The sequence below is a fragment of the Meles meles genome, chromosome 3 (genome assembly GCF_922984935.1).
Source record: "Meles meles chromosome 3, mMelMel3.1 paternal haplotype, whole genome shotgun sequence".
In the NCBI taxonomy this organism is placed as follows: Eukaryota; Metazoa; Chordata; class Mammalia; order Carnivora; family Mustelidae; genus Meles; species Meles meles.
In genome coordinates, this window is record NC_060068.1 from 99,177,268 (window position 1) to 99,201,995 (window position 24,728).

A 24,728-nucleotide genomic window follows, 5' to 3' on the forward strand; every position below is an offset into this window, starting at 1 on the left:
AGGAGAAAGATTTGCATGATTCTTGAACACAGGCTAGAAAGGGCGGCTATAAATGTCAATAGTGAAGAGCAAGACGAGTCATCAATAAAGGCCATGTGAAGAGAGGCTTACTTCTACACATGATATGTGAACATCAATTTAGTCAGGGAACCGCCAAATGCTTGGAGTAGATTCCCTAAAAAGGAGACCGCCAAACTTTATTTATTTATTTTTTTCATGAGGTCTAAGCTTATCTATCTGCCGCATATTTTCGTCCCACGAGTCCCATTAGACTGTAGCTAATTCATCTGTCTCAGTAACAATATGGTGGAGCTGACCCGTGTAACTCAATCTCAGAAAATAAGTACTCCGTTCCTTACCACCACGATCACTGCTTATGGAGTGTTTACTAGCCAAAGCCACTGTGGCTCACTACACGGGCTTCACTCCACATTTATACCATTAAGAGAAGTTTGCCATGCTTCGTTTTCCATGGTTAGATACAGACATTTTTTTTTTTTTTAAAGATTTATTTTTTTGACAGATAGAGATTACAAGTAGGCAGAGAGGCAGGCAGAGAGAGACAGAGAGGAGGAAGCAGGCTCCCAGCCAAGCAGAGAGCCCGATGCGGGGCTTGATCCCAGGACCCTGGGATCATGACCTGAGCCGAATGCAGAGGCTTTAACCCGCTGAGCCACCCAGGCGCCCTGATACAGACATTTTTTTTTCTTTCTTCTAATTTCCTTCTTCATTTCATTGCTGCTTCTAAACTTACTGTTTTTCCCTCAAAACATAAAATGCTTTGATAAATGAATAAGTTAACTGATAAATGCCACAGGCAACTGGTTTAAGCATACTTTTCCCCATTTACTTTAGAAGGCCAGGTGACTGAACTTAATATTTTAAAAGAATCCTCATGATCTGTCAACTTATTAAAAATAGCCAAATGGCCTTTGTCTTAGACAATAACATATCTTTCTAGTTCTCAAATTGAAAATCCACGTTAATTCATCAACTACCAGAATTGCATATTTATTCACTTGCCAAATACTTACTGAATGCCCATGATGTCCCAGCACCTTTGTTGGGCGCTGGGGATACAAGAATGACAAAGACATGATTTCCACACTGGTGGGGCCTATAATCTACTTTCAGAAATCATAAATATTTATGTAGGCTCTACACACACGCGCGCACACACACACACACTCCTAAATCAACGGAATGCACGCCATAAAGAAATTACAGTGTGCAGTGTGACAGGATATATCAAACAATTCTTATGCAGCATATAAAATAAGAGCAAGAATATAAAGAACGAATAAGGTGGAAAAAGTAAAGTATTAGGTGGGAGAAAATGAGGTGTTGTGATTGTGGTCTTATTTCAGGAGTACAGGAGTGAACGATTTGCAGCTAAGGACAAAATTAGTGCAAAGCTGTGTGTACCTAGCAGAAGCTGACACTTAAGGATAACCCAAAGCTAGAAGGGATGGACCTTGCCCTTACAATGGCAAACAAAGAAGATTAATAGCTATGGGACCCATTCATCGAGATTGCAGTGAAGTTCAGAAACCACAGAGATGTCAAGCATATTTGCCTTTGAGGTTTATATTTTTCTATAAATGAGAATTTGTAAATGTGGAGGAGATCATTGTTCAGTGCCTGTCCTCTGTGGTCTAGTTGTGTTGATAGTTGTAATTAAATGTGATTAGCTAGATTTTGAAACCTAATTACCTACAGCCTACTTGGTGATTCTTTGCTAGATCTCTGCAGAGTTGATGTAGTGCCTTGTTCCCCCATTCATTCAGTACACACTTGTTATGTATCTATTTAGAGTTAAATACTGGGGATAATACTAAACTATGAGGTACATGCTTCACCTTAATGAATTTATAATCTAATAATATAAAAGAGAGGGGCGCCTGGGTGTCTCCATGGGGTAAGCCTCTGCCTTCAGCTCAGGTCATGATCTCAGGGTCCTGGGATGGAGCCACACATTGGGCTCTCTGTTCAGCAGGGAGCCTGCTTCCCTCCCTCTCTCTCTGCCTGCCTCTATGCCTACTTGTGATCTCTCTGTCAAATAAATAAATAAATAAATAAGATCTGAAAAAACTAATATTAAAGAGATTAGGTAAAAATTGATAAACCCTGAAAAACTCACAAGGGCAATACTTTGCAAAATGGATTTAAATTCAATAATCTGTTAGTACATTTTCTTTACCTTCCCCACCCCAAAAATTGAAAGAAAAAGTTATTCTGATAAGGTTAATACATTCTATCACAGAGAACTATAACAGAGATAAAATAATATGGGGGGAGGATATTTTCTGGGTAAAATTCTTCCTAGACATTTTCTTTGTTTAAGAAATATATTCTTTAAAAGGGAAGTACTCTAATTTGCCCCTGAACTCAGAACCCAGGAGCCAAATGACAGAGGGGATCCAACAAGACAGGGCATGAATTGTGTTGTATTAATAGTTGATGCTCACCTTGGGGAACTAGGTGGGCGTTAGAGTCCTGTATTGTAACTGCAAATTGGTTTTCTTTAAACAAACATATTTCCACAAGATATTTAGTGAGGTGCACTGATCTTCCCTCTCTGGGAGTTTATAATACTCATATTATTCATTTAATTTTATCTGTAGTTAATGTTAATTCACAGGCTCAGATCCACATATGGGAGAGTGAATATGAGCCAAAATCCCAAGAGTCGCGTGACATAGTGTTTTCACCTTGCAAACAAAATGCTCGATTTTAGAGGGAAAAAAATTCATTCTTTCATTCTAAAAATGAAACTCGCTGGAAAAATAACCAAAGAGCAATGCAGTTCTAGCATACCCGGCCTCTCAGGAGCTCATACGCCGTCACTCCCAGGGACCACCAGTCCACAGCAAAGGAATAGCCGGCTTCTCTTCTGGAGTCGAACATCTCAGGTGCTGACGATACAGAAAAGTTAGGTTAGTTTTACAACGTGGGACGTTAACAGATCTCTGCTCCATACGCGCTCCTCCTAAGGCACAGCAACAGGGTAAGTAAAAGGACTAAACACTGTTAGGGATGCTTACCATCCCTTGCTAGATTGCTCCCAGCAGGAAAAAATGGCTGATTTTCTCATCACAGTAGCCTCATTCATCAGCCAACACATAGGCATGCACAGGCCTTGATGGGCAAATTCTCTTCTTATCTATATCCCGTAACTATTAAAAATTGGATCCCGTAAGGCCTCCAATGTTCAGCTGACTCTAAAAGCAGGAAGGCTGGGAAGATGTTCTCTGTTGCCTTGAGTTGAAGGGTTTGTGCTAAAGGACTGATATTTGGATTCCTGCTGCAAACAACACTGAGCATTTGGTGCAAGGCATATTGGATCAGCTCTCCGTCTCAGTCTTCTGGAAGACCCAAGGATAGCATTTATAGCCTGCTCTTGGTGGTAAGGGAGAGTGAAGGAGGGAGTGGGCACTCTGAGAAATAGAAGGTTTCACATTAGGTGGAGAAACTTAAACTTTGTAAACTTTGTTATTTGAAAGGACTCCAAGGGAAGGCAAAGCTACAGTCAATTTTACCCCCTGTGGTGACTTCCCAGTTACGCATTTTCTAAGCACCTTGATGCCTATGAACCTTCTTCATACTCTTCCAAGAATACACCTAGCTCGTGAGGGATAAAGCACAAAGCAAGGGCAGTGGGTCACCACTACACTTCTAGTGTCTAATATTGAACTGGCATCTAGAGTCACTCAACAGAAATGTGTTGACTAAATAAACAACAAGGAGTCAAGGCAACAAGCAATGGTAACAGTTATTAGCTCTGGAGCCACACCGTCTGGGGTCAGAACCTGCCTTTACCACTTATTCTGACCTTGAACAAGTCAGCTGCCTAAACTTGAGAATCCTCTTCAGCAAAGTCAAAATAAGATGATCTTTAGAGAGGTGAAAAATTAAATGAGATAATGCATGCCCAAATCTCAGCTCTGGTGCCTAGAAAGTGCTCCAAAAACTAGGTTCTGGAGAGGCAATTGTTCCTAGGAATGGGAATTTTATTTGTCGACAGCTTTCCACAGTTGACCCAAGCCTCCCAGTAAGGGGCAGTTCTGGACAAAGGAAATTGGTGTGACGTGAGGCCAGCACACAGGCTTGACCTAGCTAGGATACTCAAGCCCAAGTAAAATCCTGTGGACGCCATCCAATATGAGGTAGAATGTTGACATCCCGATGCCCAGGACAGACCCCAACTGTAAGAGTCTCATTCCCCACTGAATTCATCTCCCACGCATCACTGCATCGTATCTTTAAGTCGCAGCTCCCCATCACTTTGGGAGATAATGGCCCTGACCCCACAGTGCCCCCCAGACTGGATGGAAATGGGCTTTATTTCCACAGGCATCTCAGCGGAAAACTCTGAGTGATAAATAGGCCATTGTGCTGGGCAAATACCTAACATGTGGATATTTTCAGTTTAGGACAATGCTGTCATGAACACTCCTAAGAGGCCACACATCTATAGAGTGTGTTCCTGGAAGGGGAGCTCCTGGGGGTACGATGTGCATCTTCACACATTCTGGAAAATGACCAACTGTTTAACCAAGGGGTAGTACCAAGTAACATGGTGACCAGCAGCGAATCAGAGTTTCCTTTGCTCAGCTTCCTTACGCACGCTTGGTGTTAACTGACCTTTTGATTCTGCTAATCTAGTAAGTGTGGATTGAGCTTTCATTGTGGTTTCAACAGGCATTCTCCTGATTACCAATAATCTTGACCACGTTTTAATGTGTCTATGGCTATTTGGATTACCATCATTTGGTTTTCAGGTTTCACAATACCTAGATAGAAGATTTTTTTAAAAGATCTTATTCATTTTTAGAGAGAGAGCAAGGGGAAGGGCAGAGGGGTAGGGAGAGGGACAAGCAGAATGCTTGCTTAGCATGGAGCCTGATATGGGGCTCGACCTCATGACCCTGAGATTCTGACCTGAAATGAAACCAAGAGTCAGACGCTTAACTGACTGAGTCATTCAGGTATTCCTAGATAGTAGATTCTTGGTCAAGAAAGAAAGAAAGGGCCTCAAATCTAACCCATAAATGTGACACAATAGAAATAATGAAATTTACAAAAAAATTCTATATTTCTTCTACCTCAAAAATCTGTGAATAACAATTCTTCTGAAGAAGAATAAACACACAGATTTGTGTCTCATGTATTATATTATGTATAATTAAGATTTGTAATAATTATATTTGTAATAATTAATTTGTAATAATTAAGATTTGAAATGATAGAATGTAGATGCATGTATATAAGGATATTTAGTTTTTGATGATCATATTGTAAATCAACATGGAAAAGATATTATTTGATGTTACTATTCTAACAAAAAGTTCAGTCAGATCCTTATGATGTATCTTCAGTCAAGATTATATGTAACCAGAATAAGGAAAAAAAATTAAAGTGTAACAGTAATAAAAACATTAGGTAACCATATCCAAAATCTGGAGAAAAGTAGGTCTTACTAAGAATAGCATCGAAGATAGAAACTATAGGGGCACCTGGGTGGCAGTTGGTTGAGGGACTGACTTTGGTTTTGGCTCAGGTTATGATCTCAGGGTTGTGGGATCGAGCTCCTCGTCAGGCCAGGGCTCTATGCGGAGCCTGCTTGAGTCTCTCTCTCCTTCTCCCTCTGCTCCTCCCCTGCTCACATGCACACACACTCTCTCTCAGATAAATCAATAAATCTTAAAAAAAAAAAGAAATAAAAAAGGTTAGAAACCATAAAAAAGACTAGATGGTGTGATGATATTAGAAAAAATAGTTCTTTATATAAAAAATGCCATAAGAACAACAGCAAACTAAAAGGTAGGAAATCATATTTATAACACACAGGATACACTATAATCTGAATATATAAGGCTCTAGAATTTTTTTATACAATCAATAAGAAATAGCAGGATAGGATAAAAATATTCATACCCTAATAGAAAATGAGCAAAGAACATGAACAGACAGTTTACAGAAGTCAGAGAATTTCAGTATTAGTATCATGAGGGACCTTTTTAAATGATCTCTTCAGGAAGATTGAAGATACTCATTGTACAGCCCTGCTGAGAATGCAGGGAAATAAATATTCACAGACAATTCTAGAATAAATGAGCAGAAATCAATGTGAACCTTCAGGAGGAAAATGCATTAACACATACATACCCAGTGACCAGGAATTCTTTGAATGGGAGTTTATCACAAAGATAATCAAGTTGCAGGACCTATTTCTGCTAACAGGAGTTTCATTACAAATTTATTTATGTTTCAAAATGAGGCACAACCTAACATTCAACAGTAAAGAAGTGGTTAAATTTAATGCAGTCCTCTAATTCTGTAGCATATGAGCATGAAAAATGATAGTTCTATATATGAGCATGGAAAGAGAAGCAAAGTATCATTTGCCAAAGCCCAGCCTCTGGAGTCAGAAAGAAACAAGTTGCAATTCTGGCTGAGGCAGGTTTAGAAACCGGAGACAGAAAGGTCGCCCAGCATAGCAGACTGTTGGGAGAGTCAAGACTTGGGGCTCTGACCCTCATAGCGGTATACGTAGCTCTACCTGGGGCAAAGTGCTTCATTTCTCAGTTTTTCAAGTGGGAATAACAATAGTATTGGCCTCATGAAAGTTTTGGTTCCGACAATGTCATACACGCATTTAGACCAGTGCTTGGCGCGTAGGAAGAGCTCAGTCTGTGTCAGCCTTTGTTCCTTCATCATCATCACCACCATCACCACCATGAGTTCTATGGCTCGAGAGATGTTTTTATTTTTTTTATTTATTATTTTTTAAAGATTTTATTATTTATTTGACAGATAGAGACCACAAGTAGGCAGAGAGGCAGGCAGAGAGAAAGAGAGGAGGAAGCAGGCTCCCTCTACAGAGAGCCTGATGTGGGACTTGATCCCAGGACCCTGGGAACATGACCTGAGCCGAAGGCAGAGGCTTTAACCCACTGAGCCACCCGGGTGCCCCTCGAGAGATGTTTTTAGACGTGGGTTTACATTTGTGCCCCACCAGTTACTTGCTGTGTGATTATGAATGTCTTTCACGGGGTTACTTTGAGAATTTCATGGTGTAATGAATGTTAAAAGCTTAGCAAAGTGTTTGGGCCATAATTACTTCTCACTGTATGATGTCTGTTGTTATCACATTATAAAGGGAAAATTTAGGGTACAAAAATTAGGTATGATCCAACTTTTAAACAAAAATGTATGTGTGTTTGTGCGTGCACAGAAAAAAAAGTCTGGAAGGAAACCATAAATAGCTACAAGTAGAGGGATTAATGTAACTTCCTCTTGCTTATCAGCATCTTATACATTTTTCCATAGTGAATTTGCTTTGTTTTTAATAGGGAAGAGAAGAATGTCTTCATTGGTTAAGCTCTAAATGACCCGGATTATATTGACACAGAGGTAGAAGTGGGGGTGAGGAAGGAGGGGAGGGAGTAGGGAGCTGTAAGGGAGATGGTTCCGAGTCAAGACACTGCTGTATAACGTGCTCAGCACCTCCTCTTGTAGGTGTCATATATTCCTGTCATTGCCAGTATTTCATCCTTGTTTTCTTTCTTTCTTAGAATATTTTTTTCTTTCTGGAGCACCTGGGTGGCTCCCTCGGTTAAGCATCCCCTCTTGGTTTTGGCCCAGGTCATGATCTCAGGGTCTTGAGACAGAGCCCTGTGTCAGGCTCCATTCTCTTGAGGGGAGTCTGCCTGGGACTCTTTCTCCCCCTCCCCCCATCTCCCCTCCCCCCACTCACACAAGTGCAGGTCCACTGCACAGGTGCTCTTCAAAATAAAATCTTTAAAAAAAATTTTTTTTCTATAACTGCTAATTAGTATCCCACGCGCTATAAAATGGGTATGGATGCTGGTGAATGTCTGTTACCTAGATATTACCAAATTGCTTGGATCATAATTTTTAAAAAGAAAAGGCAGATTTCTACCTAGGACATCTCTTAGAAAGACTCTTAGCCAAAAATCAAAGGCAAAGGCAACCTTAGGAGTCAGAGTTCAGGGATGACAGATACTCATTTGTACTGAAACAAAAAACAGTTCGAATGCTTTGGCTTACTTAAATGGATTTACAACATTTTATGGACCACAAATAATTTCTAATAAATTTCTTCCTTAACTCTCTTTCAGGAAGAAGCTTGACTTTCTGAAGTTAGAGCTTACTTTAAATCTAAGCTTTTTCAGTTATTAGCCATGTGATCTTGGGCAAATGACTTAGCTTCTTATTTTCTCATTGTAAAATGGTGATAATTATAGTCTGCTTCCTAGACTCGCAGAGAAAAAAATAAATGAATAAATGAACGTTAAGCATTTAACACATTGTCTGGCCCATAGAAAGCTTTCAATAAATATTAGTAATTGTTAATTATAAGGATGAAGGTGAAATAGCGAAGAGAACCTTGAATACACTCCAATTTCCTAGCTCTGTGTTGTGAAAGGACCCGAAATGCCAAATATGAGGAGAATTAAATTATATGGATATTGTATTTAAAATCACTGGGGAGAGAAAAGAAGGGTAGCCTCCCTTTACTCCTCTCACCATGGAAACCAGGCCTAGAATACCAAGATGCTCATTCTGATTTGGCTCCAAGAAAATAGCCCTTAATATGGAAACCCAGGAAACTTGCAGAATAAATTCATCAGACCAGTGGGCTCAGATATTCCCTTTTATCACCTGAGAACTGTGAGGTTTAGGCAGAAAATAGGCTGAATTATATGTGTCCATTATTTTAGAAACGACGAAGGAGATTTATTCACCCGTGCTGGTAATAGGAAACCAGGAAATTTGTGGTTGTTCAAATATCATCTAAAATAAGACTTATTTTTTCCCGGAGGATTTCTTTCTCCTGGGAGGTGAGGCGGCCCTGTATGTAGGGGTTTTCTCTTCCTTGCTCTAGTTATATGAGGAAGGGAATGACCTATTAAAAGTGACTTTGCTCTTACCCTTGATTTCAAGGTCAACTATTTTGCTCATAAATGACTTCGACCATATCTAGTCAGTACAATTCATTCCATGTCCCTAATTCCGCTGGCTTGACCAGTGACATTATCTTCTCGAAGCATCTCAAATAATGAAGGTAGAAGCAGAAATAGGGGCTTTCCCCCCATCATCTGACAACAGTCATGCAGTGTCTAACTTCCCATTTGTGTTGGGAAGGGGGATCCCCTAATGATAGTTCGTAGTCTCTTGCTTAATACAGTTTAATCCTTTTTGCCTAGTAAAACATCTAATGCAGATAGTTTAAAATCCAGTCCTATGAATTTAAGGACTGATCTCAAATCTGATCCAGATCTCTCTCATGCCACACAGCTAGATTAAGCCACCCTGCTGTGAAGATGACCAGTCTGGTTGCCATGTCCCTTGTCCCTTTTCCTAGAGAATACTATTCATTTTAGGTCATGGAAGAGGGATAGTGAAAGGAGGGATCATAACACGAGTGACCCGGAGTGAGCTCTCGGAAGGTTGCTTCTGATAGCTGACGTCACTCCTCCTGCGTGGCAGAGCTCCTCGACCCTGGCTGCATGGCCGAATCACCTGCAGAGCTTTCAAGGCACCCTGTGCTGGGGGGTACCTCCAAGATTCTGATACAGTTGTGTCTACTGGAATTGGTGTTTCCAGTAAGCCTCGCTGATAGGAGCCGCCCTCCCTCCAGGCTACTGGCGGAGTCTCTGACAGGCTGGATCGTGCCCTCTGGCTAATCCACACCCTTCACCCCGACACACACTCACACCCATCTGTCTCCTAATGTTATGCTCCCCAGGTAGGCTTAGCTCCAAACTCAACCAACCCCATGGACAACTCTGTGGGTACCAGGACCCATCAGCACGTACGGCGATGACCCAGATGGTCACCAAGCATTGAGTCAGGTCTCTCGCCTCACAGTCACCCACAGACTTTCCAGAGAATTCTCTTCGAGATCTGACTCACCTGTCTTGAGACGGAGAGTGGAAAAGTCCTTCTTCCTGAATCCCTCTGGGGAAAGCACAGCGGTTCCCCCTTTACGTTTCTCAGGGTGGGTGGGAGGCAAGGCTAGTTCTGCCAGAATGGCGTCCATGCAGAGAGACTCCAACAGGAGCACTTAGAATTTGTAGTAATTTGTGAGTGCTAACATAATTAAATGCGAGACCTTGTTGACAGTTTTGGCACCTAACCTTAGACTTTTAGTCACCCTCTGGTGTGTTTTGAATCTTCAGGCAAAATCCAGTTCTCCATCTTTAATAAGGAGAACTCATGGGTTTGTCATGGTGCTGAAACTACAGGGAAAATGACATCTAGGAGGTGCTGCATGAACTTTCCAGTCCTAGGCGTGTGATGTGGGGTAATGTAAAAGATGGGTATAGTAGTACTTACGTCACATATCGCTATCCGATTTATTAATGCACCTTCTATTTGATTCTATTTTTTAGTTTTAAGGTCTTATTTATTTAAGAGAGAGAGTGCTCATGAATGGGAGGAGGGGCAGAGAGGGAGGGAGAGGGACAAGCTGACTCCACATGAAGCAGGATGCAGGGCTTGACTTTGTGACCCCGAGTTCATGGTCTGAGCCGAAACCAACTGATTAAGCCACCCAGGCGCCCCTGATTCTACTTTTAAAAACTCCCCTCACTAGAAGAGGTAAGCTCCATGAGCTGGAGACCTTGTGTATTTTGCTCACTTTCAAGGTCGCCAGCACTTGATACCGTGCCACGCCCACAGAAGCATTTAGTCATATTTATTCAATCAACTACTACTCTTTGATAGGAAGTGGGTAGAAGCTGTTCTAAGCAACTCCTAAAATGGTGTTTCGAGGCATCATCGGTGGCTCTCCTGAATCAAGGTCAGATTGGGTGCTTGCTAAACAGAGCCTCCCGAGGCTCATCTCAGACCTGTGAACTCGGAAGCTCCCCCGGTCAGGTCACGGGGAACCTGGCATTCCTCCCGGGGAGTGCCTGCGGATGACTGACCTCAGAATAAATGTCTACCAGAACAAAAAAGCCAAGCCTTGCTCTTAGCACCGCCGCTCGCAGAGCCCGTACCCATGTAAGGCTTGGTGCCCGCTACGGTGGTGAGTCGCATCTCCCCGTGCAGCATCGCGGCGATGTTGAAGTCCGTGATGTGCACGTGCCCTGGAGAGACAAAAGCACCACATAGAATGTTAAGCCCCATTCAGCTCCGTGGCACAGCCATGCTTCTGAGAGCCTCTGGAAGCTTCATTTGTCAGTTCTTGCCTGCCTGTTACAAGTGGGGTCTAGGCAGCAGCAGCACAATTATTCTGCCCTCAAGACTAGCATAGTCATCAACCAGCTGAGCATCTGCTGGTAAACCTGCAGATCAATTTCAGAAAGTTTTAACCTCCCTAGTTAAGAGCTCGTGCCCCGGGAATTCCACTTACCACTTTTTGTTGCCGACATTTTAACTGGGTAACACCTGTGAGCATTGAGAGGGAGGCAGTCTAGAGGCATTCTACATATCGAATTTCCAAGCGTTTTTTTCCCCAAGTGTCTCTTAGGGGATTTTTTTTTCCCCAGAGATAAATATTGCTACTACAAAGCTGACACAAATGTGGATACATGTATTTATTTCTTTGCCAAGCAAGACCCTTTTTCCTCCTTTTCTGTCTGAAATATCATATTTTTTGTCTGATAGTTTAGGTTATCCTCTACCCACCCCCAACAAAATAATGTATTAAGGGAAGGCAGGGGCCAAAAAGTCAAGTTTTATTTATACAGAGGCTATGTAATGAGCCCTGGGCAGTGCGCCAAGAGACCTGGGTTCTGCCCCGAGCTCTGCCCCTAATATATCATAGACTTTCAGTCCCTTTTCTATGTTGAACTCAAGTTTCTTTTTGTAAAAAAAAAAAAAAAAAAAAAAAAAAAAAAAGAAAGGAAAAGAAAAGAAAAAAGAAAAAGAAATGGGTGGACTAGCTCATCTCTAGGGTCTCTCTCAGCTCTGACACTCATGACTCAAAGCGTGAGTCCAACACTGAAGTTCCATAAGAAACAGCCCCTGCAAAATGCGTAGGGCCCTTGCATTTCTGCCTGGAAGGAGGAAGAGGGCCATAGCAGCAGTCCAGGCAGAATGCCCATTATGTTAGCTGTTGGCACAAAATTCATAACGCTTTCAGAGGCCCTCAAAGTGTTGGCATTTCCATTTTCGTGCTCTGGGGTTTTGATGAGACACGGCTTCAATTGGATGGGATGACATCTGATTCTTCTGTGTGTCACAGTCCACACTCTCCACCGCCAAACCTCTCAGTCTGCCCCCTGATAGCATCCAGTGAGCTGCTGAAGACAAACCTCACTGCCTTTGTTGCTGGGGTTTTGTTTGGTGCAAAGAAGTGTTTTGTGTCACTGATGCGATGACATTTTAATAAAGTAAGAGTAGCACTTGTCCGGCTGAAAGTTGAAGGTATTCTTGCCCGAATGTACCAACAGATAATTTTGATAATTCTTCTATCATCATATAGGTTGTCTCCATTTTTCCTTCTTTCTTTCTTTCCTTCCTTCCTCTGCATCATGCTCAAGTGGTTCTCTGATGCAAATTAGGTCAGCCTCAGCCTGGAGACACTGTCCTTAAGCAGAGCTTGTTCTCTGGAGTCAGACTGCCTGGCTTCAACTGGCTTGAACCAAGTTCAACCACGAACGCGCTGTGTTACCTTAAAAGGTGACACCTTCTCTGTACAGTTGGGATGGCAACAGGAGTTTTCTTACGAGTTACTGGGGAAGATCAAATCAAATAATACAGTGGAAGAACTTAGCACTTGGAAGGAAGAAAGTGTTCAGCTGTTGCTCTTCCTCATCATCAGAAACCCCAGCGCCCTTTTGCCGAACACACCTGCCTGGCCTTGACTCCGCTGAGATTCGACTAGCTGGGGGATGGGAGGAGAGCCAGGCATGTGTGTTAGAAACAACCAGAAACTCCACAGGTGATTCAGACGTGCAGCCGGGCAGGGGACCCTCTGCTTCAGTATGAGTGGGTGTCCGGAGCTGCCTTAATCCTGGGATTATCCACGCTCTTGTAGAAATAAAAGGTAGAGGAGGATGTTTCTGAGCCCCATGGTGCTGCAAGCGTGGCCCACTGACCAGCAGCCCTGGCTTCACCTGGGAACCTGCTAGAAATGCTCCAATTCCTGAGCACCACCCCCAGCCTTCCGAATTAGAAACCGAGGGTGGGATCCCAGTGTTGAAACGAGCCTCCCAGGCGGTCCTGATGCTCAGTAAAGCTTGAGACCACTCCTTTAAAGTAAGACCTGGCATGGTGGAAGATCTTGGCCCAGTGAGTACTCATCATACATCTTTTGAATTTGTTGATGGAATGCTGACTTTTACCTTTCAGTCGTATTTACATGTATCTGATGAATTGCCATTTTCCAACAGGGTAGCCTGGTGAAACAGTCCCTCTTCAACAGAAAAGATGTTTGTGGTTAATTTCACCGGGCTCAGAAGTAGCAGAGCTGGGATTAGAATTGAGAATTTGGTGTAGGACTCCTTTATTGAGTTATGAATTTCCCCAAAGCGTTTTGTGCTTTATCGCAAGACGGAAGAGCTGGATGTACGGAAACAGTCCCTTCCCAGTTGGCTCAGGGTCTGTCTCCCTGCCAAGGGGGGTGCAGTGTGGGTGGGGAGGAATTGTGTGAGGGCCAGGATCCACTGGAACCTGGAGTCCGGTGCTCTTAGCTAAACAGCATAAGCAGAACCCCACGGAGCCTGTCGATACTGGCCCCAAACCGCAGTTCCGGGCCCAGAGTGCTCCCACACCTGGCACCTGGTCCTCCCTCTGCCAGGCGCCCCCCCCATGAAAATAAACTCAAGTGCCTGCTCACAGTGGAAGTTTCAGTCACCAGCTGGTTGAGGGACATGGCCATTGCCTTGGGAATGGACCATTAGCTGAGGCCCTAACACAGAATTTCTGTGTTACATTTTGTGTCAAAGAAATTTGGTGAATTTCTCAACCTCTTACACCTGGTCATTCTTTGCTGTGGGGCTGCCCTGTGTCTCGCAGTAAGTTCAGTAGCAGCCTTAGCCTCTACCCTCTAGAGGCTGATAGCATTCCCGCTCCCGGCTGGAATCCTGACCATGAAAAATGTCTCCAGACTTTGCCAGATGTCCCACATGGGGACAGAAAGTAGAGCAAAACCATCCCCAGTTAGAACCACTGCCTTAGTGTGGGGTTTTTCAGATACAAGGCTCAGAAGTTCCTGGTTTAGTTCCCTAGGAAAGCATTTTTGCCTTTTCTTTTCACCTCTGTACCTAGAGACACAGCAGCACAATAAAACTCTGAATTAATAGCATGGAGTCCTTTAATTCAACTATCAATATAAAAAGATTTATTTATTTATTTTAGAGAGAGAGAGAAAGAGCACAGAAGGGAGGGGCAGAGGTCTCCCTCTGTCTATGCTGAGCGTGGAGCCTGACATCGGGCTTGATCCCATGACCCTGAGTTCATGATCTGAGCCAAAACCAAGAGTGGGACACTTAATCGACTGCACCACCCGGGCACCCCTACATAATTTTTTTCTTAAAAAAGAGGCTTCGCAGTAGATTTTTAGGCCCGTTTTGGGACTCGGCAAGGAAGAGGCTGTTCAGGTAGCATGCTTAGTGCTTCCTCCTACCCCCAGACCGAGTTTTTGCCTTTCTCTGTTCCCTGGGACTAAGGATGATATTAAGGAAACTAAATTATAGATGATGCCATAATTGTTGTTTCCTGAGATATGCCAGGCAGACATTATTGTTCCTCTGGATGCAGCATTTATTTCCTGAATAATTTAAGACAAACACAAAAATTCAGACACTATGGAATTGATAGAACGGGATGGGGTACTTAAGTTGGTAGGATATGAAAATATCTATCACAACGATTGACGATGAGCCATCTGAGATCTAATGCCAGCCTGGGCTCTGAACTAGCGAATGAGATGTTTGGGAAGAACAGGAACAGGTATACTCTAAATTAAAAACACTTTTTTTCAGTCCCACTCTGAATGTTCATTGACACGGTGGAACGATTCTCCATTTTTACAAAGGGCTTCAGCTCCTTTAAATTTCAGTCTTTCCTGATGAATACAAACCTGTATGAATCAGTAAGAATAAAATAAATTTTCCTCCTGTTGCCAAATGGTGCTGAATTAAAATGTGAGCTATGTGGTGTGATATGGAGCTCGCCTGGAGGAACTGGCATAGGAGGCCTGTGGGAGATAGGCAGTTATCCTTCAGGGTTGCTAAAAGCCCCATGCGGAAGGCACGTGTGATGGCCCATCGGGCTGAAACATTATAAATGCGAACGGAGAGGACAAATGAGGGTATCAAATAAGAGACATGGAAAATCACGCCAGCGGCCACTCGAAAATGCGCCCGTTGATTTGTGGGGCAGCTGATTTGGACAGGAGCATCTCTACAGAATGTGCTCGGGGCTGGGGGTTACCAGGGATGTATTCATTTAAGAGTGCTTAGTTACGGTACCTGAGCAATGCCTAAAAGGCTTGGTTTCTTAGAATCTGCGTAAACAGAGAGTAACCTTTAAAAATTATGTTCTTCAGAAAGGGATCCCCGGGACAATGTTTAGACAATAGCTCTCTACCTATTTTGTTTGTTTGCTTCTATCCCATTCACAGATCTGTTCCTTTCCAAAACAATGTCTCTCTTACTAGTGATTTTCAAGTTGCATTCAGGGTGAAAACATAATACAAAAAAGTCCTCTCAATTCATTGTTGAAACCCAAAACCTTAAGAGTGAAAGGGTCATTATAAATAGTTCACTGGGTAACAGGGGTAGACTGGGACAGTCCCTCCAGCTGACTGGGATGGCCGCTCATACTCTCTGAACAACAGAGCCTCAGCCCTAGCAAGAGTAAAATGCCCCCAAAAGTGGGCTTAGGCTCCTGCGCCCAGGAGGGAAAATCAGAAGAGACCACTGAAGGCATAGCTGCCTGAGAATTAGTGCTGAGCAAAACCGCATAAACATAAGAGCTAAGAAGAAGGCACACAGAAGCTTTGGCATATCCCTTCTGGAACCAAATAATTCTTTTTAAAAATCTTTTCTTATTTTTAGATTTTACTTATTTATTTGAAAGAGAGAGAGAGAGAGAGAGAGAGAGAGAGAGAGAACAAGCAATGGGATGGGGGAGGGCAGAAGAAGAAGTAGACTCCACACTAAGCAGGGAGCCCCACGCAGGGCTCGATCCCAGGACTCTGGGATCATGACCAGAGCTAAAGGCAGCCACTCAACTGACTGAACCAACCAGGTGCCCTAAAATAATTCTTTAGAAAGACAAGTAAGGACCTGGCTTTCACTGACCGCCTGTCAGTCACATAACAAGATGAAGAAGCTTTGGCTTCCTTCTCTAAGGGAGAACGTCACTCCTACCTCATGGAATTATACTAATAGTTATCTTCTGAGTTATTTCCCTGTGGCAGACACTGCAATTAGCACTTTTTAAATAGTATGCTTATTCATTTTTACGGTGACTCTAAGAATTAATTACTCTTTTGGTTCCTTAAGAAACTGAGATTCAGAAAAGATTTAGTCTGTGGAAACTCTCAGAGCTAGTGATTCGCAAGGGGGTGAACTGGGTCTTGAACTCAGGCAACTGGGCTCCAGAATCCATGCTCTTAACTGTAACATCACACAATTCTTTCATGAGGGTAGGTTCTAAGACAGGTAAACTTGAAGATTAATTTATTTCTGGACCATTCTCCTAATGTACAATGACCAAGCTCACAAGAAAATGAGCAGGAGAAAGAAGTCCAATGAGAGAGGATCAGATGACTTTATGGTAGAAATAAGATGAAGCCATGTTTGAAGCCCAAGATAAAAACGTTGTTCTCTGAATGGAAGGTGAATCTTGAAAAGGTTGTGGGCAATAGGACCTGTCTATTTCCATTCAGGGCCTCAACACATGGTAGAACAATATATTATACACAAAGGCAACTGGAAAAGGGAGCAGGTGGGAACAGAACCCCAGATTGTGTTCTGGCTGACCAACCAGGTACCTTCATGAGGCTGGGGTGGAGAGACAGAGAACCTTTATCTAAATGGGGCAGAGGTGGCCTCTGTGGGTGAGGGGAGACCCTCCCCACAACTGTGAAGCTCCACAGAGTTTATCTGCACCGGGGTGAGAGAGGCTCTGCCTCTTCTCTGAGGCACGGGCAGCTGGTGTTCTCTGGAAAGTCACCTTCACGCCAAGTCTCACTATTGCTCACATTTTGGAGATTCTGAGCATCTGCTCCCCGGTGTCAGAAGCAGTAAAGGGAAGGAAGGAGTTAGGCACTGGAAGAAAGTGGAAAAAATCTTTTTAGACAGTCCATAAATAAATAATGATCCTGAGCTTCTAAATTAGAGGTCATACACAAAAGTATTTCTTAGCCCTCTGAGCACAGGTGGGGTCTGGCAAATCAGGTTGAAAATGCAACGAGGTAAATAAGTAATGAGCAATGGATGGTACTTGGAGGGGCAGTCCCACTGCAAATCCCTTTGGTAAAAGTACAATGAATAAGGAGCCCTGCACACTTGGGACTCCCTCATCCAACAGCTTCCAGAACCTATCAGAAAGATCTTAGTGCCCCTCTAACATTTATAATCTGCAGGCTGTGTGTCCCAGGGGTCTGCCTTGATGGACCAGTATATCCAAATAGACATTAAAAGAAACAGTGGGAAGAGATGGCACACAGTAATCATTGCTGGCGAAAGCTTACTCTCGGGATGCCCTTAATCTGTGTTTCTTGGGTTTCCGGCATTCACTGATGACCTTCATGGTTATTGCCAAATCCTTGTATCACTTTCCCATATGGCTGCCACATACACTGTTGTCCGCTTCATCTTCTTTAAAAGATCTTATTTATTTATTTAACACACAGAGAGAGATCACAAGTAGACAGAAAGGCAGGTAGAGAGAGAGAGGGAAGCAGGCTCCCAGCTGAGTGGAGAGGCTGATGCGGGACTCGATCCCAGGACCCTGAGATCATGACCTGAGCTGAAGGCAGCGGCTTAACCCACTGAGCCACCCAGGCGCTGGCATCTTCTTCTTTAAATTGATGAGCTTTCTTAAACTGAAAAATCTCTGGACAGAAAACTTGGTATCTCTTCTGCAAATGGGAAACCAATTTTTCCAAAAAACATAAAAGTAGATGCAATGTGAACAAAATGGTGTCGCGAATCATTCCGTAGATACTCTTGCCTGCCTCATACTCTGAGCTTGAGGCTTCTGCTTTATTAAAAGAGGGAGATGATTTTAGAAAGATAGTAAGTCATATTAGCACCGAACAAACTGTGACGGTTTTCTTGGGGGGAAAAAATCAGCAGAAGTTTAACAAAGTTGAAAAGGGAGTGACTGTTTCATTCTGTAAGTATAATGTTATTTAAGGGTATCCTTAAGGTACACCCCTGCTATGATAAAGAAGTCCACCCATTTTGTCTCTCACACCCTTGAAATCAAGTTTGGGTATAGAACTCAACTGAATCCAGCAGGGCCTTTTCTGCATGTAATCCTCCTTTGCTGGGGGTAATCCCCTTTGTCCCAAGTGCTTTTCTATGTGCAAGTCATGTTCATTGCAAACAAATCATTTACTTACCATGTTCATCAAGCAAAATATTGTCAGGCTTCATATCCCTAGGGGAGTGAAAGGAAAAGAAAAAGTTGCTCAAAATCAAACAAACCAGAACTACAGGATAAAAGTGAAAATGCACAAGAGTTCCAAGTAGGGTAGAAACAATGAGCCTGTCATCATTCCAGCTCCTACAGTGAATCTCTGACATGGTCACCACGAAGACCCCCAAGTTCTAGATGAGAAAACGAGGGCTTAAAGAGGTTAAGCACCTTAACTCAAGGTCAGAGAATTAGTAAACGGAAGAACTGGGCTTTGAGCTTGAGTCTTTCTCATTTGAAAGCTCACATTTTTTTAAAATTAACATATACTCTATTATTTGCTTCAGGGGTACAGGTCTGTGATTCATCAGTCTTACACAATTCACAGCGCTCACCATAGCACATACCTTCCCCAATGTCCATCCTCCATCAACCCGCAGTTTGTTTCCTGAGATTAAGTCTCTTATGGTTTGTCTCCCTCTCTGGTTTTGTCTTGTTTCATTTTTTCCTCTTTGAAAGCTCACATTCTTAAATTCTTAAGTAGCCGATGACCCCTAAACATGTGAGTATAGCTCCTAGGAGCACGGGGCAATAAAATTGCCATAAGGTAGTAACACTCACTATCCTTTTCATCTGTGTCACTTGCCTGAAGGTTAAGACTCTACAAAATAAGAGAAAAAGACGATACCTAATATGGTTGTATTATAAAGTTGCAGAAATTGGAAACTTTTTCAGGATGATGTTCTAATGCCTCTAGTTACTTAGTAAATATTATTGCTGGGGTAGTTAAAGGAGTGGGACTCATCTTGCAGACACTAATGAGATCGTTAAATCCAGAGGAGAGAACAAAACTCACCTTCTTCTGTGAAGGGAGTGGTTTGATGGTAAATACGTAGAGGAGCGGCCCACAGCGCTTTCAGAGTCCTTACGACCAAGTATCCAAGTATCGGTGTGAGCGGCGCTCATCAAGCAGAGAACAGCTCTGCCGTTTGTAAGGGCCATTGCTTCCGCTTTCCTAGGGTTTTACTGTCCTTCCCTAATGTACCATTAAAACCCTTCAGCCTAAATTCACAAAAGCCATTAAAGATAAAATTCTGCAGTAGGTTTTGGGGATGCATTTTCAGCCCAGTCAAGTGGCTTTTATGCCCCCCAGAATAAGGTGACCTTAGTCTTGGACAGACCGAGCATGTCAGGGTCCTCTTTTCTTGAAAATATGAGCGAATAACAAGCCCCGGACCTACAAGCAGAACGATGCATGCGTCACACTAACGTGCAGGTGCATGGACAGGCTCATGAACTTGGACTAGTTTCTCATTTTGCTTGTGAGCTTCCTAACGTGAATTCTGGCTTCATCAGTGAACCTCTGTATGAACCTCATTTTTCTCTGGTGCAGGGTACCACTGGCTAAAAAGACAGAGCGTCCAAGGGTTTCAGACTGCCTGTTTCTATGGCTAACTCTCTCTCTGTATTGCAAACTCCACCCCAAACCCTTTGATGGATTCCACTGTTTCCAGAATTATGCAGTCCAAACTCACGCATATGAAATAAAGTCCCTTTCATCATCCGGCTCCTGGGCTCCCACCACACAGAAGCACATGGAGTTTCCCCCTCCCCCACCATGCTCCCTGCGTCCCCTCACCTTCTGCTGTTGTTTTGCCTGAAACAGAGCTCTCTCACCACGGGCTCAGAAAAAGCAGATTCATCCCTCGACTCAAAGCTCCAATGCTACCTCCTACAGGAAGCCTTCTCTGAATTTTCAGTTCTGAGTCACTGCCCCCTCCTAGGTGACCTGTGTCGTATACTTCATCCATCATAACATTTATCATGCTTATATTTATTTTTCTCCAACTGGATCGTAAACTCCTGAGGTCAGGGATGGTTTCTAAGTTAATGTCCTGTTCCGTTACATAGGCTCACAGTGGCTGGTAGGCAGTGAATGACTAAATGATACCAGGAGGATTTCTAGTGCCTTCAAGGAGGTTAATCCTAACGCTATAAGCCAGAGCAGTAATGGTGCGCCATCAGATACTGTGTAAGGCAAACCGGGTATTAGGTATTAGGCTCTTTTTCCTTCTTTGAGACTGGCCCCAGAGACTTTTTTTGCAAAAAGGAGGTCCCATGGAGATTTGCTGGGAGGGAAGACACTTGGGTATGGCAAGATTAGCATAATGATTTCTTTGCCTGAGTTTATGAGGGCTTGATGAGAAAAATGACTTGCTGTGGGTTTGACACTTCGGGAACTTTCTGTGAAATCATCGAGTCTCATTTTTCTTAAGTATCAAAGCCACATGTCATTATATCCACTACCTTTCCCAGAAACCACCTGGAAGCTTAAAGAATAATGCAGAGATCAGAGAGCTCGTGTGATACTTCTTACTTCGATCTTAGATTCATTTATTCATTGAATATTTACTACTTTGATAAACTACTGTGCTAAAATAAAGGAAATATAAATGAAATCTAGTTCTTTCTGAGATGGAGAGGGTAAGAAAAGTTCATAAGGAACCATGCCAAAAGGTTTACGATGGTAAATGAGCATGCTTACTACTAAATTCAGAGAAGGAATAAGAGGAAAATATAAGACAAATATTTTAAAAAGTGGACTTTTGGGGCATCTGGGTGGCTCAGTGGGTTAAAGCCTCTGCCTTTGGCTCAGGTCATAATCTCAGGGTCCTGGAATCGAGTCCCGCATCGGGCTCTCTGCTCAGGAGGGAGTCTGCTTCCTCCTCTCTCTCTGCCGGCTTCTCTGCCTACTTGTGCTCTGTCTGTCAAATAAATAAATAAAATCTTAAAAAAAATAAAAAGTGGACTTTTAACATAAAGTGTATAAACATAGATTCTGAGTACACAGCTTCCCCAAAATGTGACGCGGTCACTTCTAAGTCACTACAGGGTAAATGGTAGTATGCTAACATTGTTTATTCACATCTTCACCAGAAGAGCATGAAAAGAAACCCCTCATACTATATTAAAATTCCTGATAGAACAAGTAGACATTTTCTAGGTTTGAAATTTAGCACCACTTCCTTATCTCTTTACCCTGGTTAAATAATACTAAGTATGAGAGAACTTCTTCTAAGCTGTTTCTTTCACTTAAGGGGAACTATACTATAGTTTAACCCCATGGTTATGTTCAGAATCACCTGGCAGGGCTCTAAACCCCTGGGTTCTCTGTCCTAGTTCAGCCCTGGGGCAGTCAGACTCTCTGGGCCAGGCCTAGCTGTCTGTCTGAAAACAAACAGAAACTTCTAGTACTTTCTGATGTATGGTCATCTTCAGCAATATCATCCAGGCCTTGTCCACAGCCAAGGATATCAATCCGATTTTAATCTATGAACGTCTTGGAAGCTTATCTAGGAACCAAAAGGCACTGGAAAAGTACAACACTTAGCACTTTTGACAAAATTCTTTGGTTAAGATGTATACGGGGAACTCTTACATCTTACATATAATCAGCAGGTCATGAATGAGTTCCCTCCCTCTTGCTATCCGTCATTATTGCTGATGACAATGTCTTGTGGATGTTCCATCGAATCCCCCAGCACTCAGTCCCCAAGTTACCTACAGTTATCTTTCTGTCTCTGGACCCCCGTTGTTTCCTTACTCCTATGTCCTGTAACTGTTCCTTTGCTGTTACAACAGCCCACCCCCTGACGCACCTCACCTTCTATCCAATCCACCTCCCAAGCTGGCAGCACCCTGAGGCCACCAATTATTGACTCTGTCACTTTGCATTCATGCATCACAACTCTCACTCATATCCTCAGTTCCCTTCCACAGCCATCGTTAACTTTCCTTGTACAAATCTTTAATTCTCTTACCCCTTTCAACTGTACTCACCTATTAGAACTCCAGTATTGGTTAAACCCAGCTCCCCCGTTCTTTTCACCTACAGCCACACTCTTGAACTTTCCTAGAACGGGTCACAGTAGTATTGGTTTCTCATTCAAACTCATGGCCACACATCTCAAGCCAGCATCAGTGTTCCAAGCCATAGGGAGATCCCTTTTCCAAGAGGAGCACTGCACACTTTCCCATTGTCTTCATGTCCCTTCCACATTCCCTCCCCTTCCTCTCAGCTGAAGACTGAGCTGTCTTCACAAAGACAAGAGAACTATCTACCACGAAGTCTACCAACCTCCTTATTTCTATACCCATACTTATGACCTTTTCTCCAGTTATACTAGATGAAAAGTCCCTGTACCTACCCCAGTCAACTCTTCTTCAGGGGCTCCAGATCTTATCTCTCACCTTCTCACAGATTTCTCCCAGCTAGGTATTCCTTCTCCTACACCTTCCCTTTCTATCTCTCTTGTATGAAATATGTTATGATTGAGTCTCTTGGAAATAACTTCCCTCATGCGTAGTGACCTCCACTTGTCCAATTTTACTGTTTTCCTCTGTAATAACAACTCTGGGTTGAGTGGTTAGTAGGTGAGAAACTAGAAACAGCATTTCCATTCTTCTCCTCAGCTATTCTAACCAGGCTTCTCTCCCCTCTACTTCCTGAAACTGCCTATCAAGTACACTGATGACCTCCAGCTTCCCAAATCCACTGGATGCACTGCTATTTATCATGCTTAACTTCTCTGTGGTTGAACATTCCTTCCCTTCTGACCTATTTTATTCTTGTGGCTTGCAAAAAGCCCCATTCTCCTGGTTTTCCTCCTGCTACAGAGATTTCTCCTCAATCTTGTCTGTGGGTATCTTCTTGCTTCAACCTTTAAATGATGAGATTCCCCAGAGCTCAGTTGTATATATAACTACTCTCCACTTAAGTTATTTCATGTAGTCCTGTGATTTTAAATATTTTATATATTTTATAAATATATGTATATATGTATGTATGTGCATATATATACACACATATATATGTATATATAAAATATATGTTATATATGTAATATATAAAATATATATTTTATATATGTATATATATGTATACATTTATATGTAATATATAATATATGTATTATATATTACATATATATATACATACATATGTATGTATGTATGTATGTACATATGTAATATGTAATATGTAATATATAATATATATATATGAAATCTGTATCCCTGACCCTGGAATTCCTGATTAATAAAATATCAGACTTTCTGCTTGATGTTTCCATCTGTATGTCTAACAGCCATGATAAATATAATATATTCTAAAAAGAAACTTTGATATTTATCCACATTCCACACAAACATCCAAACCCTCATTCCAGAATTCCTTACCCTAGTACATGGCCCCATAATTCTCCCATTGTAAAAATGAAAATCTTGAGATCATTCATATATATATGAATATGAATGATATATATAATACATATTCATATATATTCATATATTTGTATATTATATGAATATTAATGTTATAGGAATATTAACATATTCATATATATTAATGATATGAATATATACATATATATTTATATACATATAAAAAAATATATATATTTTAAGGGAGAGAGAGGAAATTTGCACACAAGCAGGGTGAGAGGGAGAGAGAGAATCTTAAGCAGCCTCCATGTTCAGTGTGGAGCCTGACACAGGGGTCGATCTCATGACCCTGAGATCATGATCTGAGACAAAATCTAGGGCCAGATGCTTAACCAACTGAGCCACCCAGAGGCCCATCCTGAGATCATCATTAATTCTTTCTTTAACTCATAACACCAGTCCTTCAACAACTCTTGATAACTTTACCTTTGAAGTAAAATTATTGAAAACAGTATGGCAGTTCCTCAAAAAAATTAAACATGGAAATTAACATATGATCCCACAATTGTCTTTCAATGGGTCTATACTCAAAGGAATTGAAAGGCAGGCCCTTGAACAGATAACTAAACTGTGTATCCATATTTGAGCAGGACTGCTCACAGTAGTCAAGAAGTAGAAACAAACCAACTATCCATCCATGGGGGAAAGATCAACAAAATGTGGTGTGTACAGACAGTGGAATCCAGCTTTAAAAAGGAATGGGGTTCGGGGCACCTGGGTGGCTCAGTGGGTTAAGCCTCTGCTTTCAACTCAGGTCATGGTCTCAGGGTCCTGGGATCGAGCCCCGCATTGGGCTGTCTGCTCAGCAGGGAGCCTGCTTCCTCCTCCCTCTCTCTGCCTGCCTCTCTGCCTACTTGTGATCTTTGTCTGTC

General features: G+C 42.4%; 1 protein-coding gene across 4 annotated transcripts in view; it reads right to left on the reverse strand.

The window, feature by feature from the left end:
- Positions 1-24,728, reverse strand: part of STK32A (serine/threonine kinase 32A) — a 145,010-nt gene that overhangs the window by 22,437 nt on the left and 97,845 nt on the right. For all 4 annotated transcript variants that reach the window (XM_045998648.1, XM_045998650.1, XM_045998649.1 and 1 more), the window contains exons 6-8: positions 18,560-18,597; positions 11,031-11,120; positions 2,818-2,915 (exon numbers count right to left, since the gene is read on the reverse strand). In XM_045998648.1, the coding sequence (XP_045854604.1) occupies positions 2,818-2,915; positions 11,031-11,120; positions 18,560-18,597 (226 nt within the window). The remainder of the gene's footprint in view (positions 1-2,817; positions 2,916-11,030; positions 11,121-18,559; positions 18,598-24,728) is intronic.